The sequence below is a fragment of the Gavia stellata genome, chromosome 10 (assembly GCF_030936135.1).
Source record: "Gavia stellata isolate bGavSte3 chromosome 10, bGavSte3.hap2, whole genome shotgun sequence".
Classification (NCBI taxonomy): domain Eukaryota; kingdom Metazoa; phylum Chordata; class Aves; order Gaviiformes; family Gaviidae; genus Gavia; species Gavia stellata.
Window position 1 is genome coordinate 14,924,447 of NC_082603.1, and position 20,306 is coordinate 14,944,752.

At 37.8% G+C, this 20,306-nt stretch overlaps 1 protein-coding gene across 1 annotated transcript; it reads left to right on the top strand.

The window, feature by feature from the left end:
* Window positions 1-9,158: 9,158 nt before the first annotated feature.
* On the top strand, window positions 9,159-16,964 carry VCAM1 (vascular cell adhesion molecule 1). Its single transcript, XM_059822113.1, has 8 exons — window positions 9,159-9,297; window positions 10,049-10,327; window positions 11,071-11,388; window positions 12,020-12,292; window positions 12,899-13,165; window positions 13,612-13,878; window positions 15,420-15,690; window positions 16,414-16,964. The coding sequence occupies exons 1-8, from the start codon at window positions 9,234-9,236 to the stop codon at window positions 16,580-16,582; spliced, it is 1,908 nt and encodes a 635-aa protein (XP_059678096.1). The 5' UTR covers window positions 9,159-9,233; the 3' UTR covers window positions 16,583-16,964.
* The last annotated feature ends 3,342 nt before the right edge of the window (window positions 16,965-20,306 follow it).

The window sequence follows — 20,306 nt, forward strand, 5'->3', positions numbered from 1 at the left end:
AATTTATCTCTGTGGAAAGCGCTATTACGTTGGCAGGAATGGTAGATTTCATTCCTCTTTTAACAGCAAGATTTTAAAGCTGCCTTGGGCTCCTGGGCACTTACTCCATATTCATTTGGGAAGCACAAAGCTGCTGTCACTGTTGCTGAACACTTCTGTGTGTTATAAACCCAGATGTGACAATGCAGACTATACTCGCTTTCACTCCAGGCTCTTGACATTCCATGTACTTGAGAGACCTCTCTGAATAATGTAGACATTTCTCTTTTGAGAGACAGCAAGCAATTAAAGCCAAGATAAAACTGGAAGTTCTTTATCACGTATCAGGTTAGGCTTCCATAGCGTTTCACCTTCAATGACCTTAAAAAGTAGCTATGAAATTGTTACAACTGCTATAACTTGGTTGTTATGAGATTACCAAGAAATTACAGATGACTTCTTGCTTGTTTTTATGTCCTATTTCTTCTAATTAGATCCTGCCAGGATTTCCAGTTATTCACAATGGTTTGCTTTATAGCTATGTGCCAGAAGAGTGCTGTTCCCAGTCAAGTCTGGTAGATAATTGTGTCTGTCAGTTGAAACACTGAACTTGGTTGCCTGAGTTTCGGTCATCTAAAAAAGGATCAGAAGGATAAAGTGAATCTTAAATGGTATATTGTACAGTACAAATCCTGACAAAAATAGATGAATACCATAGTATGAAATGCATACATTAAAACCTTAAATTTTATAAAGAGTAAGAAATTAAAAGATCAAGGTAAGATTACAGATAATTCACAAAAATGAAACTAAATTCACAAAGATGCAAATTTGCCAATGCAAAATTGTCAACTCATCTCATTTACTCATCTTTATAATACTCTTCAGCTTTAGTCTAAATTAATGGTCTTTTTCAATTGTACTGTCCAATCCTTTTGACAACTTAGAAAGTAGTGTTGTTACTTGTATTAAAATAGTAATATGATCTAGTAGGCACTAGTAAATAGTGCAGATTAATTTGGTCATTTCTTTGCCATCGGGTTGTTATGGATTTTTAAACACGCTGCTTACTTTTCAACCTTGTGATTAAATTTCTGTTCATTCTTGTAATCATTCTGTACTATAGATGCCACATGAAAATTTGTCCTCCTTTACATTAAGTGTGAAAACCTTCTAGTAATATTTTTAAATGTTTTTATTAATTTTCCAATTAATAAATTGCATATAAAAATAAACACTCTAATAAATCCAGTTTGCAGGATAAAGGGAAACAATTTTTTCTTAAATTGTCTGAGATCCTAAATTGTTAATAGAATATATTTGCTATGTACAAACACATATTCTGAAGCCATAAGCTACAGCAGGATCCATATGCTGACCATAGAGGTAGAACAAACGTCTCTTCATGCCACAAAATTCAATACAGTCATGGCACAAGACACCTGAAAGAGCATGAAAAGCAAAGTCAGCAGCTGTATCTTGGCACCATAGCAGATGAATCAGTGTAATAAAATGTAATAATAAATCATGTAAAGGCTGATAGTTTTATATCGAACATTTTAGATCAATAATACAGAATTATTAGAGAGTATTTATTTTTAGTATGAGATAATTGTGTTGTATTAATTCCAACAATCTAGGAAACAGATAATTTGCTCAAAATCTTAATGAATTCAGCCTTGAACAATCCCCTGGAAACTCCTGTGCCATGATCCTGATGGTCTTGCAGATACCAAGTCATCGTGCTACTTGATGTCCTGAATACAGAAAGACATTACAGAGGTAAGACTAATCTCAAGCTCACGAGTCTACCAGAACTTAACTGGATTTGGTCCTTGATCCACAAAAGGATTCAACACCACATGTGCAACATTTACATGTCTTCCTTATCTTTTAGAAACTGTGGGCTGCACAGAAATGTTTTGTTTCTCATTAGGACATCCCAGCTTCCAAGTGAAAGCTCTAGCAGTAGCTGCATGGTCATCTGACCCAGTCAGACGTGATTTCATTCAGCAGGAAGAGAACCTCAGCCAGAAAACCATATAGGTAGAGCATTTGTCTGAAGCTGCGCTGTTGGAAGACAGGTACTAATATCTGTTCCTCATGCTGTGGAGCTAATTATAGTCAGAAATGAAGTCAATAGAGGCAAAATTTATCCAACCAAAGGGTCATTAAACCATCTGTTCCTTATGAGTTAGCATTCATGTGTAATTCTGGGAAATTTCAGGAGGGATCCTTGGCTAAGAAGGATGGGAATGTTTAAAGTCAGACATTTCTTAAGCTAATTCAGCACAAGCTAATTCAGCACAGACCTTTATCCTGCCTGACAGCAATTTCAAACACACATCACATTTCTCAAGTTGCGTCTCTTATCACTAGAGAGTAACATGGTCTATGATAGAGGGTGACACAGCTATGAAAGTCATTCTTGCTCAGTTGTCTATATCAGACAACAAGGATTGTGGCTTTGATGCCTAGCCAAGTAATTGTCTTGAAAGGGGAAATAAATACCAGCAACCTGCATCTTTCTTACCCTTGCTTGTCTAGAAAAACTCAGCTGCATATGGTTTTTATCACTTAGCTACTCCTACATTAGCATATTCCTTCCATGAAAGTGTTAACAAAGCAAGTAGTTAAGATGATACTTAACTCTGTGGAGAAAAAATGAGAGAAATAGTCTAAGTAACAAAACAACATGTTAATTTTTGGGATAGAGCACATTCAAGAGATAAAGGAAAGGTGCCAGATCCTTAACAGACTTGCAGCTGGCTTTAAGTGTCACTCAGTTTATTAGTATATGTACACACACACACAAACACATGTATTTTGCTACTGCAAAATCCTTTCTTTTGGATACTTGTCATTTTTTGGCTTGACAGAAGTAAAAATCAGTTCATTCCTCCTTGTTTCTCTTTAAAGGGTCATTTCCTTTAGAACTTTCAGTCCATTTCCAGAGATGGAAAAGTTACAATATCTAGACAAAAGAAAGATTTCCTTACATGTCTTCTAAAAAAAATAATAAAAAAATTGAGTAATCCCTGTAAGACTTAAAATCTTCCAGATCCCTGGTAGATTTACAAATTATGATTCTTCAATCATGCAATGTTAAGTCATTTAATTCCTTTCTGATATCTGTGTAATATTTCTACCTGTGGTAATCCCACAGCCAGTCTACTGTGGGACTATAAAGATAACATTTATATAATGCAGTGCAGCAAAAATAACATCTATACAGCTGAACATAGCTCTTCAGAATATTGTAAGAGAGTAAAGAATATAGTCTAAGATAGACAAGTTGAAGGATAATCAATTAGTAGCAGTGCAGTTATCAGTAGCCCGTCTAGGAGAATCCAAGTTCTGCATTTGTTCCAGCTGGAAGGGTCTGTTACAGACGTTGCTCTCATCATTCCCCTTTGTCTTTCTGGGTCCATAGGGACATATATGTACCTCGTGACTGAAGAGCAGGAAGGAGGTGGGAAATAGGGAAGCAACTGATCTCCATTTTCCCATAGTCGAGGACCCACAAGTGCTTGGAGAGCTGGTGAGTAAGAACAAATCTTGGTCAGTAAGTTCTCCATGCTTTTCTTGATTAACTTCATCTGACCATGTGAAAAGCTGGCCTTAATGAGGTACACAATGATATTTAGTGGTATTGGAATTTCATGTGGAGTGTTGGGAGAATTAAGTAACTTGGTCATATTCCTTGTTAAATGTTTTCAGCTGACTTTATCTTACCATATCCCAGGTCCTAGCCAGCATCTGCACTTTGACCCAAATCCCATTTTTGTTTTTCATTCTGACCATTTTGAATGAGTTTTGCCTGAAAAGCTATAACTCCAATGAGAACAAATGACTTTGACATGTCTCAGTATATTTAGCTTAAAATAAAAGTAGATCTGAGCTCTCGCTTCAAAATTCCCAGAGATCTTGAATACTCCAAGGCTGCTATTTGAATTTGAGTCTTGATATACACTGAAGAATATTTCAAAAGGAAAAATTTTTTTACATGTGTCACTATGAAGGCAATAGAAGCTCAACTACCCAAACTAATAAAGTTTGACTTAAGGTACAGTACTTGGCACTCTAAGAAGTATGTGGATTTAAAGACTCTTCAACAGTTTCACTTTTAGATCCAGCATCACTAAAATAATACTTTCTTTTTTTTTAGAAATAAGATTTGGAATTTCCAGTTTGTTTTTTGCCAGTAACAAAAGACTAAGATAAAAAGTAGGGACTTTTTTCTCTAGTGGCCTGTATTTATTTTTTTAGATGAACTTCTTGTTCCTTCTGTAAAGTAAAATAGACAATGCCTCTGAATAGAAGAAAATAAGAAATTTTAGCTATTTTGTAGTCTATGCAAGTTATCATACCTCAGTATCATTTTATCTAGCATCTTTCGTGGATTCTGGATGCCTTCAGACTAACCAAACAGGAAGTGCCATAGCTGGGGAGCTGTGCCTGAGAAAGATAACGAAGGAAGTAGATGCATTTATTTTTACATACAATATTTCAGAAATTCCAGAAAAGGGAAGGACGCAGATGATAAAACTTTCTTAAGCGGTTTCTTTTTTCCCTTTTTTCAATAGATGACAAGTTAGATGTGGAGTAAAATTGTAAGGTGTGATGTGGGTTACAGGGTAATGCGTTGGTGTTCTTTCTCTAGCTAAGAACAAAGTTACAATTCCTGAAACAGACACAACCCTTTAAATAGATCTGCATGTAGATTTCATCCTTCCCATCTGGAGATGAAAATTATAGGGAGTCAGTGATGCTCTCCTCCCCCTCTTTGGGGGCTATACAGAGGTAGTATTATTGTCAGGTGATGAGAAAGAAGGTGGAGGAAATTAGGGAAAGCAAAGGGTCAGGGAAGCTCTGGGACCCAAAAAGCCAGTAGGCACTGAGGAAGGAAAGACGGTATATAATCTATACAGCAGGCTATTGAGGTTGCTGAGAACTGAAGATTTTGAGTCTGGCAGATCGTTATCTGCTGTATAAGCCATATAATCAGCAGTATTCATACATGCCCTCCAGGCTCATGTTTTTCCAGTTACTTGGTCAAGATATGACCATATTAAAAGTGTTACCTTGGATGTGGTGCCTGAAGGGCATTCCTTCTTGATGCAGATGTGTGTTCCCTGTGAGAATAGTTCTCATTTGAGTTACAGCACATTCCTCTTGCTTTTATTCTTTAGGCATGATCATACTGTGGAGATATCAGACACCCTTTGCATAGGGTGAAAACTCTTCATCCCAGCTGCTTCCGTAAAGCATCAGAAACTCTCTAAGAGGCTTTCTTACACTCAGACGTCCAGTGTGCGTCCCAAGGAGGTCTTTCATGAGATGGGCAAGGGCTGCAGTTTGAATGGGGGACCTAACTAAGAACTTGCTGTAATACCTCTATGATCTGAGGCTGAAGAATTGTTGAATCAGACCTAGCTGCATCTTCTCCCCTGAAAGCTGTGCCTTCCACAGAAAGATTCTGCCCTCTCAAGCTGATGGGACACAAATATGCTTAGTAATAAACATGTTGCATATGTATCTGTGTTGGGGCCCTGAATATAAGTGATTACTCCGGCACTGGGTATTTTAACAGAAATCCCAAATGGTGGCTTTGGATGCAGATATTGGCGTGTAGTGCCATGAAGAATTTTACTGCTGACACAGGAAACAGAATGTCAAACTAGATGAGTTTCCTTCTACCTTTTTTTTTTTTTTTGAAATAAATCTCCTCTGCTGGAAGAGAAGGATTAGCCCTCTTCTTCATAGGTCCTTGGCCATAAATCACAAAACCAGTGGTGAAGGTTTTAAGAGACCAAATTCTGCATGAGGTTTAACCTTTCAGCTTTCCTCTAATAGCCTCCATAAGACAGTGCAGTACACTAAAAATGCAGGAAGAGGGTTAGAAATGTTAGATAACTAACATGTTGCATAATGTGCATTTTTATCAAATAATTCATTAAGGTATCAAGAACTTGTTATCTCTTTTGTCTAGAGAAAATTGATTAAAGTTCATCATATAGGTATTTTACAGGGTTGTGGAAGTATGAGTTAAAGCAAATGTTTAGCACAGTTCTGAAATGCTTTTCTTTTCTTACATTCCAGAAAAGTCTGAAGTAAATTTCAGCTTCCTGAAGGACATTTGTATTTTCTGATGCCAGGCCAAAAATGATGTGTTCAGTGTTTCCAAACTCCTTTCTGAGACACACAATTGTTTTATCTTTGCTTCTCCATCAAAGCCTGAGAAAAGTGTCTTTTGATTATGCGATGTATTGGAAAACATATATTTACATCCTAGTGCTTAATTCTTTTAATCTCTTTTGCCTTTAGTAATATTTTTGTAATACTTGTTACCTTCCAGTCTTCATTACGCTCTGCATGTGTCAGAATTTCTTCCTGTTGATCCTATAATATTTGATCTCACTGAGAATCTAGATGCATCCTCTAATTTTATCCCCAGCATCCTCCTCTGTGCTGTTTGAATAAAAAGCTAGATTATCTGAGCTCTTGAGGCCAACCACTAAAACTTGTTAGCTGATCTCTGTTTTCAGACAGAACAGCCAGTTCTGAAAATAATCAAATGTGACACTCATTGTCCTATTTGCAGGTTGATGCTGGGGATAGTAGGAGCAACAGTAAAGTACATGTTCTCTTTAAAATACATAGAAGGCTCACATTTGAGGTGGATAAAGAGCAAGTTTTAAGAAATTTTTTGATTTCTTGGCAGATCTGTACTTCCTTTAATAGTATTTGTTGGCTAACCCTGCTCTTACCTATACTGTCTGAGTTAAATTTGTCTGATCACTCAGTATAGTAGTCCCTCTGGTAAGGATCCAACTCCAGTAAAGTTAATGGCAGCTGTCCAGTTTAATTTACTGAGAGCTGGACCAGAGTTACTTCCTATTTCATGTTATCTGATGAAGGACTTGATTGCAATTTTTCCAGCATGCGGATATGGCCTCATATGTTTATATCTGTTTGTGTCTAGAAGCTGATTTCCCAGAAATAGGGGGTTTGCCTTTTCTCTTTCAGTTTAGCCTATGATTATTGGATGATGACTGCTTAAAAGCAGTCAAAGCAGAAGAGTTTCATTTCTTGCTTCTCTCTGCCTATGATTAAAGAGTATTTATTTGTAACTTAGTTAAGAGAGTACACTTTTCTTCAACAAAACCATTTTCTGTGAAGTAAAATCACATTCTGTAGATGTTGTTCCCTACACTGGATAGATTTTGGGTTTCTGGATTTGATAACAGTACTTCCAGAACAGAACTCTGCTTGCATTTCCTGAGACTTACGCGATTATTTTTTTCTTCCTCCTCTAATAAAATCAATGATGATGATAATAAAAATAATGTATTATGGGAGAATCCACTGTGGCAGATTCAGTGAATTTCAGCTTTAGTGACTTTTGGTTAGATATTGCTAGGTGCTTCAGATTTCCCTGGTTTATTGTCTTCTGGGTAGTTCTTTGGTTGTCTTGTCTTGTTTAGTTTTTCCATATTTCTGAATATTGTTGCTGTTATTTTTTATTATTATTATTTTGAAGACACACTTTCTGCCTGAGATCACAATTTTATCTTCCTATAATCATTATATTCCTTTTATATTTATGAGTTTATGGTAAGTGTATGAAAAAAGTGGTGGTTGCTTCTTATTTTACCTAGTGTAAGGTCTTTGATAGAGTAATAAATGTATTTATTACAATGTGCTTTGGTGTTTCTGTAGCAGCTTGTACTGTCCAGCTATCCTTTGAGGAAGCAAGTGTAGGGGCAGCTGCAGTCAGGGAAAAAGTGGAGGGGCGGGGTGGGGGAAAAACCAACAGTTCCCGAAGAAGACACACTGCCTGTAGGCCAGCAGGAGTCTTCTATCCTCTGGTAGTACTCTCACCTGAACATGGTATTTTGGAGCTAGCATTAGATTATTAATCGTAAAATCTGCTTGACTCAAAAAAGTATTAGGCTGATGTAGTGCCAGCTTTTCAGCAATCAAATTTCTTTAGCATTTACAGCATTGTTACTTCAGCCTTTATTTTTCCAAGTTTATTACTCATTCACTAGATATTTGAATCTGTGCTGTTTATAAAATATACGATATGATGACAATATTTCATAGACAACAAATAACCAAACTATTACATACCAAACAATTCGCCAGAAATGTTTTAAAAACATATATATTTTGTCTTTAATTTCTAGGTGCTTTTATTTAGTGATTCATAATAGACCAATATGAACTACTCAACTAGTTGAATATATAAACAATTAAGATTTGGAAACCTTTATGCATTCTTTGCATTCATAACATTTCCCAACTGAGAATTTAACACTGAAAATGTTACTTTACTTTTTTCGTAACATTGTCGCTATATTACCCAGTAATAGTTGTCCTCAGAAATATACCGAGTTGGATTTGTATACCCACTGGAAACCAAACATTGAAAATATTCCCAGTTATCAACTGCCATACTTCAATTATACATAAAGAGGACATGAGAGATCTGAGAGGCATGTCAGTAATGTAATGCATACCAGTAGCATGTTGAAAGAGAGACATTTTGGAGGCATTTTTAAAGTGGAATTGGAAGAATTGTTTCACTCAATTCATCTGAACAGGATGAGGCTGATTCAGGATGATAAAGTCAGATCTCCAGACTGACTTATTTCTTCATTTTTAGGGATCGGAAATACTTAGGAACATGAGTAACATCATCACGTCTTAAACTGGTAGTACAGTTTTCAAAGGGAATACTGAGTTAGGTAAAGTTATTTACAGAATGGAGTATTGTTAGAAGTATTCTCAAGACACAGCCCTACAAAAATATTTGCACTGAAAGCAAACTTGAACAACTTTTCCATCTGAGATACAGTGCCATTCAGTTACTTGGAATTACCCACATTCTTTCATTTCATCAGTTGTTTGCAGGATCAGATCTTGACTTGGTCTTTCCAAGTCTAGTAGGCAGTGTATTACAAGTGTTAGTATTTATCGTTTTCCTGGGCTTCAAATTCTGCATGAACAAAGCAGCAGAGGGCGCTGAGCCCTCCGGCGCAGCCCGGGACGGATCGCTTCCTCCCTGCCCTGGATTTCCCCGTCCGTCCGGGGCTTTCCCACCCACCTCGAGGAGAGCCCTTATAAAGAGCGCGCTGGCTCTCTTCTAATAAACTGTTGCAAGGCAGCAGGATCTCACTGCTTCTTCACCGAAAATAGGAAGCAAGGCTTTTGAATTTGCTTTTTTTACCTAGTAACAGCAATTACAAATGTTAAAACAGATGGGAAGAACAAGCCAAGCTGTGCTAATAATTTTGTACGTGTTAATGACTGGTAAGTTGGGGAGGGGGTGTTTGCTTTATTTGTTTTTAATTTTGTTAAGTGTAAACTGGCCTACAATTTACTGTTTGATTTTTTTTTTTTTTAATATAATTTTTTTAATTTCTCTTTGTTTCAGTTGCTTTTACATTTCGGTGAATACAACTGTCAATTAAGTAGTTCTGTCAAAATGTAAGGAAGCTTTTTTTTTGACATTTACTTCGAGCTTTTCTGTGCTCTGCAATGACACAGTCATTTTCTTACTGAGTTTGCTAAAAGACAGTCTGGGAGACAACTGCAGTATATCACTGCATGTTTGAATTTTTTTTTTTTTACACTGTCATCCCTGACAGTATCAGTCAAGTTTAGTACTAAATGTCCTGTTAAAAGTGATTCTGCAGTTGTCCTTGCTATGCAACTTAGCACCCCTCCCCTCAAATATTACAAAGTTTTAGAACCAGATCCACCTGACAAAAAAGTTATATTGTGCCAATGCATTTATTTTCACTGACTGCATTGGGTTTATGCCATTTTATACACAAGAACTGTCTGTTAGAGTCATTTGAGTGTGTATTATCTTTGACAAAAATAGCAATATTTATGAGGTATTTTTGAGATGTAAACCACTGTATGAGCTTTATTAGTTTAACCTCCACACAACTGTAAAGTGAATTTGCAAAGCAATAACCTTGTGTCACAGTAGAAGAAATGGGGAAAATAAATGTTGAAAACGCTTCTGAATTTATGTATGTTCTCCCTATTGTAGTTAAAGCTTTTGAAATGGAGATTATACCTGCTAACAGAATTGTTGCACAGATTGGAGAAACACTTGTACTCACATGCAACACTACTGGCTGTGCCTCACCAAGTTTTTCCTGGAGAACCCAGATGGACAACCCTCTTGGAGGAACAGTGAACAACCATAAAACATACTCTACCTTGACTATGAGTCCAGTTAGCGTTGTGAATTCTCATGATTATCTGTGTACTGTCTTCTGTGGTGTGAAAGAGAAAAAAGAGAAGAGTATCAAAGTTGAAATTTACTGTAAGTAAAAATGTAAAATTACCTTAACTATTACACGTTTGTAAAAATCAATAGTTGTTTTTAGATATTGTGGTTGGTAGTTAACTGATAATGCTAGGATAATGAGTCAGCTATAGCTTAACATCTATTTCCTTGTAAGAGTCCTTTATCTGTCTGTTCAGGACTCTTTCTCAGACCCTTTCTGCTTAGCTTTCTGCATTGAAGGTAGTACGTACTCATCTTATTTATTCTTATTCTGGGTAATACTTGAAAGACAAAGTATAGACTCCCCAAAACATTTGTGGAGCTGGGGAAAAAAAAAAACCAAACCAACCAGTGTGGTTGAGATAGATGTATTTGGGAAACCTGCAAGTGCAGAGCACCTAATGAAAGCCTTTGCAGTTTGCAGGGGAATGATTCAGATGTCTAAACCTACCAGCACAAAAAACAGGGTACCACCAGTGTATGGATTGCTCTGGATGCCTATATTCAGGGAGTTGTATCACCTAGGTGCCTTGCTGGATCTTATTAGATCATTTGTGATCGTACTTCAACAATTGTACAAATATAATTCCTGTTAGCGTATGAACTGCTTATAAAAGACCTGTATGCCTTCATATCAAGATTTGTCTTGTAATAAAGTTATTATAATATCATGTTCTGAACGCCTCTAAACTCAACATGTTTGATGTTTGGGTCTTGCTCTTATGTTGACCCTAGAGCTCATCTCTGGTAGACTAAAGGAATGGATTTTGATCTTTTAGCTTTCCCCAGTGATCCTGTCATTGAGATCAGCCCATCCTTAGTTGCTGGAGAACGAGTCACTGTCATCTGTAAAATTCCTGATGTATATCCTTCTGATCACCTGGAAGTACTCCTAAAGAAAGAGGAACATGTTCTTCATAAGGAACATTTTTATGAAGGTGACAGCACAAATACAGAGACCAAAACTGTGACATATTCATTTACTCTCACGGCTGAAGATATTGGGAAAGAGATTACATGTGTGGCCTCATTAGCAATTGGTAACTTGGACCTTGAACCCAAAGAAAGAATAGCTTCTCAGAAACTGAATGCAAACTGTAAGTATTTTTCTTCTAGGGCTTTCACACCAAGTACTGCTTAATGTTAAGTTTCATGGAATGGGTTTACAAAGTGTGTGCTATAAATAATTTATGATCTGCACTTCTTATCTATATTATTTTTGTAGATAAGCTGTTGTATTCAGTTGAATTCTGTTGTATTCAGTAACAGTCACTGAGTCATTAAATACCCACTGTTGTTCATGACAGAAGTTAGGCAATGCTTTAGTAACTCCTCTCTCACTCTCTTACCTTGGGCACTGGTGCTCAGTCAGAAAGTAAAGACCAGAACAAAAATGGCAGCATGCAGATAAACAATTGTTTTTAAAATTGCCATTGTATGCTTAGCAGCTCTAAGTTTATAGTCCTAAACAATAGGGAGACAGATGTAAAAGTAAAAAAAAAAAAAAAAAAAAAAAAAAGTACACATTTTTTCTAGCTTAGTTTTCAAAGCTGCAAGCTAAATGTCTTATCAAGTCTGGAAAAATTGTTCCACTGTGTTATTGGAATACACATTTTTAATTTTTTCTTGGTAGTGTGTGAAATGTACCTCTAGTGAACCTAGTGTTAAAGATGTGCATGTCATTCTTCATTAACCTACTGACCTTATCTCTCTTTTGTTCTCTTCCAGTTGGTCCACAAAATACTATCATTACTGCATCTCCAGGCAACTTCCTAATGGAAGGAGACCCTCTAAATCTCACTTGTGTGACTGAGAGTAATCCACCACCACAAATAACGTGGAGAAAACATCTGGCTGATGAAAGCATTCAGCATCTGATAGAACACAATGTCCTTTCTATTCCCCATGCCCATTTCACTGATTCAGGACTGTACACCTGTGAAGTAATTAATCTGGTAACTAATAAAACAGAGAAAGCAACTGTGGACATTGTTATACAAGGTACAAGTCTACTTGACTTTAACTTGTATTATCCTGTACCCCATTGGCAGCTGCCTGTTGGGGTGGAGGATGCTGAAACACTGAAAATTAGGAAACTATAGGGTCCTATTATGTATTCAAGATTTAGTTTTCAATTTACTGCTGCTCTTCATGGGCTATGCTTTTCATTTCCATGCTTAATTTTCAGCTAGTTCTCTCTGTACTGCTGTTGTACATGTGTACCTGTATACATTTCCTGCAATGCAACCGTCAAAGTGATAAAAGAATCTGAGAAAGTGATGGTGTGGCAGACACTGTTATTTCCTTGAAATGCTAATGTACATAGCAATTTCACAGGGACATCACAGTCTCCTCCTTTAAACTAGTAGTTTTAGTCATTAGTAGTAAATTTAGTAGTCATTTAATAGTAAAACTATTGGGACACCATTATTATTATTATTATTTATTATTATTATTGCTACTATTTCAATAGAGCCAAAAGTCTCAGATGGAGCCTGGGACCAAAACCAAAATGAACAGATCCTTGGGAGAGCAATTCCTGCTTTAAACCCTCTCTGTCTTTAGTACTTTTGCGTTAGTATAACAGCCTGTTCTTTTGTCATGCAGGTGCTCCAAACATTGTAGAACTCTCCATTGAGCCTTCTACAACAGTTCAAGAAGGAGAAAATGTTTCCATACAATGTTCTGCTGAGAGTTACCCTCCTCCCAAGATTATTTTAAGGAGAAAATCTGACAGTGCAGACATGAGGCCTTACAGTGAGGGGACAATTCTCCTTCTTCCATCTGTAACATTCCTAAATGGAGGAGACTATGAATGCGTAGCAGAAAATAAGTTTGGGAAAAGTAAAAGTGAAACAACGCTTAATGTGGAATGTAAGTATGTGTAATGTTTTCCCAATAATTTAAAAATAATTAGTTAATTCTCCACTCACTTCAGTGATAAATATAACCATCAAACTAAACAAAACCCTGTGCGTACAAAAAAACTCAACATAGTCCTCTGCTCTTCCCCAAAGGAAGAGCAGTGCTGATGAGCAAAACAAAGACATGAAATCTTCAATGTAATGACAGTCTTAAGTCAGGATCTGAATGAGTGAGAAACTGATCTACCTTCTTAACATTCTTCATTAGAAGTACCTGGTTAGTACGTTTAGGCTATAGAGAGTTTGTATGGAAGCTCTGATACTGTGTGCTTTACTTATTCTGAGAATGAAAAAGAAATTAATTTTGGGAGGCCGACAACCTGGCATCCAGTAGGACATGTTGGATCCATTTCTAAAAAATCCAGTGATGATTAGCTACATGATTCTTCCTTTCAGATGGACCGAAGAATACAATGATCTCTGTTATCCCTGCTACTGCTGTTAAAGAAGGAGAAACTGTGACGATGAAATGTACTAGTTCTGGTAATCCGGCTCCAGTGATCTCTTGGAAGAAAAAGAAGGCCACCGGGGAGTCTGAGAAAATTTTTAAAGATGCAACTTTAACTATACAGAACATAAAAAGTCAAGATCTGGGGCTTTATGAATGTGAAGCTTATAACCAATTTGGCAAAGAAGAAAAAGCTGTGAAATTACTTGTTCAAGGTTGGTAGAACAAGATGGAACACAAGTTTTTTGTTTTATGTATTTTAGGTCCAGATCTCATTCTGTGAAGGATGGGGGACTTCTGTCTTTGATATCAACAGAGCTAAAAGGTGGCCCTAATGTCATTAAATCATGTAGGAAGCTTTAAACAATGGAGGGTGAAATCTGCCTTAGCACACATAGTTTATGCAAAGTTCTCATGTCAGTTGAGCTTCCATCACTCCTTCCAATTGGCAAATGTACGCATGAGGCAAAGCAGCCATGCAGTGCCTACATTTTATTCCAGATAGGTCTCAGTGGAGGATCCAGATACCTGCATACAAAAGATTCAAAGAGAAAGTACATGCTGAAACTTCTCTGTGGAGGGTCTGTATTACAGCCCCTTGGCTCTCCTTTAAGTTACGACTCTGTATCCTGTTCTCACAACCTGCATTTAAGCTATACCAAATGCTGATTCCTCAACCTACATGCAATGATAGCAAAGTTTCATTTTCAGTAGTAAGCACACTTCTCTGCTTTAGCCCTGCTGCTTCTGTTTATTGCATGGCGACAATGTATTGCTTAGGGATCACTTCTGTCACTAATCCATCCCTCTTCCTTATTCATTACTACTTTTGTAGCTGCACCAAATAATACACTTTGAGTTTTCCCTTCAAGTGCAGTGATACAAGGAGAAAGTGTTACCATCTCTTGCACAACTGCGGATGTTACATCTGTTCAGAGTACTTTGTAAAAGAAAATAGGTGATGGGATCACAACCCTTGAAACAGTAGATGGCAAATACACCATAGACAGGGCTCAGCTAAAGGACACAGGAACATATGAATGCATATCATTAATGAACTGGAAGAACTGTCTCAGCACATAGTACTTTGTCAAAGGTTAGTTAAAATAACTACTGTACAGAGTTAATATTAGGATTTGTTTTAGACAGATGGAATGATATCTTCACTTCAATTCCATTAAGAATGAATTGTCTTTAAAAAAACTGAGATGAGTTACACAGGTTCTTGTCATAAGTGGTAGGATCTTAGTGCTAATGAAAACTTCTGTCCAAAATGTCAAATGCACAGAATAATTGCTGCTTCAACATTTTTCATAGTTCTACTTCCACCTTTGAAAACAGGATGTAAAATTGTGAAACCTAGTGGGAAAAAATACAATTCTAGGACTTCTTCCTTTGCCTTTTCTATTTCTTTTCTGTTGAAAGAGGACATCAAGCTCTGGGTCTGTTGGTCTGTGCCCTTTCATGAACTCAAATGAATAAACAGTGAATTTAAAATATGAAAAGAAGAAAAGTCTCTATATAGTGTAAAAGATATGCAACATACTCCATCAACTGATAAAATGTTCTTTCTGTCAGCTGCTGTTGACTGCAGGGTGTGAAGGATACCTAGTGACAGAGTAGTGTCTAAAGCTATGTGCTCAATTATAGTGAATCCATTAACTGGATTAGTACTTTGTGTGTACACGCTGCTAATACCTCATGAGTTTCTTGTTGTTTGTTGCTAAATGCTACCTTGCATTTCTTTTCTTTTCAGTTCCTCCCCAAAATATTACTGTGTTAGTATATCCATCAGAAAATGTTAAAGAAGGAGAAAATGTCACTATTACATGTAGCACATACAGTAACCCACCATCACAGATGGTCCTGAAAAAAGTCCATCAGGAAAAAGAAATTATTCTGCCATCAGTGAATGGAACCTTTATACTCTACAACGTCACCAAAAATGATACAGGCAGATATTTGCTTGATGTTTTCAATGAGGTTGGAAACAGCATCAAAGTGATTGAGATAGCTGTTGTAGGTAGGTAGATCTATTGCCTTAAACTTATTTTGTTCATACTTTCTAATGAATTTTGTGTCAAGGTGAGCACAACTAGTTCATGGCTGATCTTTGTGCAACAATACTGCAGTTAACCTAAAAAAAAAAATAAAATCCCAAAATCAGACCAAATAATAGAACAAGTGCTGAGAATAAGCTGTATTTAACCTCCTTTCAGTGTGGATGTTATTGTCTCTCTTACCTGAGTTGGTGCAGCAGCTTTAAGGATAGGGCCAGAAAAAGGTGGATCCTGGCCACATTTCTGTCCAAATGCATGAACAGTGAGACTAATCTAGAGAAAGTTCTGTTTCACAAAAAGATCTAAAGACTGGACTTTTAAAACACGGTCTTCTCCTGAAGCGTTATTTCCAGGAGGTAGAAATGTTCCCAGATGTTTCCTGGGTAAAATATGTGATGATATTCTTGTATTCTTCATGAACTCTATGGTATTCTTCATTGTAGATGGTATCAGATGGGTATGAACTTACCACTTCAAGACCAAGATAGTAGCTAGGAATTAAAGTGTGTAATATGGAGTTCCTAAAGAAAAAAGCACAGGGAAAATGTTTTGAAACATTCTTTGTGCATGAAAACAGAAATCGTGTTCTAAATGAAGGTCATTAATAACACTGCTTTTACAGTAATATGCATGTGTCTGTTTCAATCCGTTTTTATACAACTTTTTTTCTCTTTTTGTTTCTATTTTCAGGAAGATTGGAAAAAACAGATCAAATGATACCACTGATTATTGCATTCTCCTGTGTAACAGCAATAGCAGTACCTGTAGTTGCAATTTTGATCTACGTGTCAAGAAAAGCAAAGATAAATGGATCCTACAGTCTTGTAAAAGCACTCAGGCTGAAAGTGTGATCACATGAATATAAGTCCAAGTTCACAATAAGCAATGTTATTTATTGTTGTGACTGGCTCTACTCTTCTATAACATATGGTAACAAACAAGTGACTTAACACCACCATGTGATAGCAAATGGGGTTGTTTTTTCATGTTTTGATAAGTATTTCAGTATTTAATTTAAAGAGAAAGCTAGCATCCTGTCCTAGAAATTGGTAAATCACTTCTGTGTTGAAGCATGCTGAACAAAGAGTTCCTTGGAGAACTAGGTTTGTACATAGTGTATAATTTGTGTTATAAATATGTTCAACTGAATATCAGTTTGTAAAATTGCAGTCTTACTGCAACTGTACAGAGAAATGTTGTTAATTCAAAGATATAACTCAGTATTACTTGAGCTGATAAGATGATAATATTTTATTTTGTATTACTCCACAGAGTGAATAATTTTAATATAATTTGTCTGCTTGTGATAATGTTTGGAAAATGTTCTCTTTCATTAATATTGCCATAAACTCTGTACCTTCAATGAAGTTACACGATCACTAGGCTATGCATTTCTAATTAATTTAAATTAATTTAAGATCTCAAGGCTCATTTGTGAAACATTTTCTTTTCAATATTATTCAGAGGGTGTCATGGATTATAGTCTAGTTAGTTAGGTATTTTTGTGGGGTTTAATCATTCTCAAATCAATGTCAGAATTCTGTTATTTCGTTATGAGCCAAATCAGACCCTTCATTTAGAATATAAGCAGCTGGCTGAATATGAGCCAGCAGTGTGCCCAGGTGGCCAAGAAGGCGAACAGCACCCTGGCTTGTATCAGAAACAGTGTGGCCAGCAGGACTAGGGAAGTGATTGTCCCTCTGTACTGGGCACTGGTGAGGCCACACCTTGAATACTGTCTTCGGTTTTGGGCCCCTCACTACAAGAAAGACATTGAGGCATTGGAGCGTGTCCAGAGAAGAGCAACGAAGCTGGTGAAGGGTCTAGAGCACAAGTCTTATGAGGAGCGGCTAAGAGAGCTGGGGTTGTTTAGCCTCAAGAAGAGGAGACCTCATTGCTCTCTACAGCTACCTGAGAGGAGGTTGTAGAGAGGTGGGTGTTGGTCTCTTCTCCCAAGAGACAAGTGACAGGACAAGAGGAAATGGCCTCAAGTTGTACCAGGGGAGGTTTAGACCGGACATTAGGAAAAACTTCTTCACTGAAAGGGTTGTCAGACACTGGAACAGGCTGCCCAGGGAGGTGGTTGAGTCACCATCCCTGGAGGTATTTAAAAGACATGTGGATGAGGTGCTTAGGGACATGGTTTAGTGGTGGACTTAGCAGTGTTATGTTTACAGTTGGACTTGATGATCTTAAAGGTATTTTCCAACCTAAATGATTCTATGATAAATACGCTTTCCAGATTTCCACTCCAAAATAAAACAACCACTAGCTTTCTTTGACTAGATGCCCCTAGTGATTCTTGCTTAAGATTATGTCAGAATACATGATCCTGGGGAAGGAACCAGTGAATGCTGTTATCCTTAGCAACAGCAGATCTGAGTGTCATGGGAAGCCCCAGCTGTAAAGGCACAAGCAAGGCAGGCAGCGACATAAAGGCATAATCAAGGGGGAGAGGCAAAATCTATCCAGCCTCAGAAATGGTGGTTGAGTTGTTTCCCTTCCCAAGCTGCTCACTGTGGAAAACTAAACCACTTGTCTGACAACTTTCCTTTTAATAGACAACCGGTGCCTGTATGCTTCACCCTGGTTAGCACCTTTTTTTACCGCACGCTCTCTCCCATGTTGGCAAAATGGCTTTCTGTGCAGAGGCAAAGATGAAGGGGAAGGATAGGTGGAGTTTGATGGCATTCTCCCTTACATCCCTTCTCCTGGCTAGCTGTGCTGCTTTGACTCATGTGGTTGGTGATGTTCAGCACTGAGGCAAGGTTGTGGGAGGTGCAGGCCCTGTGACTGAGACGTTGAAGGGCATCTAGTCTCAGCAGCCCTGAGCCACTGTGTTAGGCACAGGAAGGTTGGCTTGGCTCCCCCAAACTTACACACAGAAGGTCAAGCAGAGATAGATGAAAAGAGTTTCTTTACATGATACAAATGGTAACAACTGCCCCCAACAGCAATACAAATGCACATGTCTCTTGGTAGCTAGCTGTGGGATGAGGCAGTGGTGCAGATCTCCCATGTCGTCTTCATAGCATGTTCAGCAGTATTTTGTGCACAGTAAACTAGTGCATGCAGGGTCCTCTGCTTACCTACAGTTGGAAAGGGAGGCTTGGAAAATGGGGGTGTAGCAGAAAAATGGGAGAGCAGTGTGGACTTGGCTTGGAGGAATGTGAGCATGCAGTGGGAGGGTGAAGAAAAGATTGAAGACAGAGGAGGAGGAGAGCTTTGACAGGCCTGTGACATAAATTTCTTGGAGGTGGTGCCAGGCAGATTTATTCAGAATAATGTCAGGCCTGTCTCAGTGCTGTCTTGTGAACAAACCAGAAAGCATGATTTTTCCATTGTGCAAAACTTCGGTGCACACACATTTTTCCTACTGGGTATAGTTCTGGTATCTGTATTGCAAGAAGGTTATTTAGAAAATATACAGAGAAGGAGGACTGGAAAACAGGAAAAATTAAAATGCCCAGAACTTTACAGTTTGGAGAGAGAATTCTGAAGGAGGCGGGGATGTGACTGACGTTTTCCAAATTGTGAAGGCAGTTGATAGGAAACAACAGATACAGAAGTGCTTTTGGCTAAATCATGCAACGCCAGAACTGCAAGGCATGTAAACTAAGGAGAGAGTGTTTTAACAAAAATAATAGAAAGTACTTCTTTACACAGTGAATGGTGAACTACTGGAAGCTTCTGCAGAAGGTTGTGGAGGATAACAGTATCAATTGGCTTAAAAGGGAAATGGAAAAAATAATGGATGAAAGATCCATAAACAAATACCGAAGGGAATAGGCAGAAATGTACTATATAACATCCCTAATCCAATGGCCATTGATCCTGAGCAATCCTCAGGGAATATACTGCAGAAAGTGGCCAGGTTTGCATGCTCTCCTGAAATAGTGTCTCCCACTGCTGGAGGCACACTGGGATACCTGGATCACTGGTGAGATCCAGTAAGGTATGTCTCGCCTTCTTATGCCTTCACTGAGAGGTCTTGGGCCAGGCCTACTTGGAGAAGGGACTTAGCAGTTCATGTGCTGTTTTACCTTCTCCTGTAGTCCCTTAGAAGGAATAAAAAGAGGAAAGATGAGTGGGGGAGAAATAGGACTCATCTTGCAACAGCGCTTTCATTTTTGTGTAGTCCTTCCTGGAAATTCCTCCATGGGTTCCTGGTATCCTCTCTACTCTTGGTTTCACCAGTATTTGTGATACAAATACAGACCTTAATGTCCACATGTCTTGTCTGCCCTCTCAGGGTCTCCATTAAGTCATTTAAGTCAATAGGAGTTGGCCTGTGATTTCAACAGGGCCAGTTTTTCACCCAGAAACACTAAGTGAACAGACAGAGCTTGTAGTGCTCATTTTAGGAGAGGCTGCTCTTGTGTGGGCAGCAAGCTTCCTTTCAGGGAAATCACAAAGAAAGACCTTCCCAGGGGATCTCCTCCCCAACCACCTGATTCTTGGTATTTTCCAGGACACTTAATGATTTGGACAGAAGCTTGACCATAACTTTTCTTTTTATTGAAAATTACAGAAGGAATATTGTTTCTCCTTGCACTATTTCTCATCAAGCAAAATGCAGAGCC

Coding starts and splice junctions, on each gene's coding strand:
- VCAM1 (XM_059822113.1), top strand. CDS start 9,234: ATGTTAAAACAGATGGGAAGAACAAGCCAAGCTGTGCTAATAATTTTG. Junction 10,328..11,070: donor TATCAAAGTTGAAATTTACT/GTAAGTAAAAAT, acceptor TTGATCTTTTAG/CTTTCCCCAGTGATCCTGTC. Junction 15,691..16,413: donor GAGATAGCTGTTGTAGGTAG/GTAGATCTATTG, acceptor TTCTATTTTCAG/GAAGATTGGAAAAAACAGAT.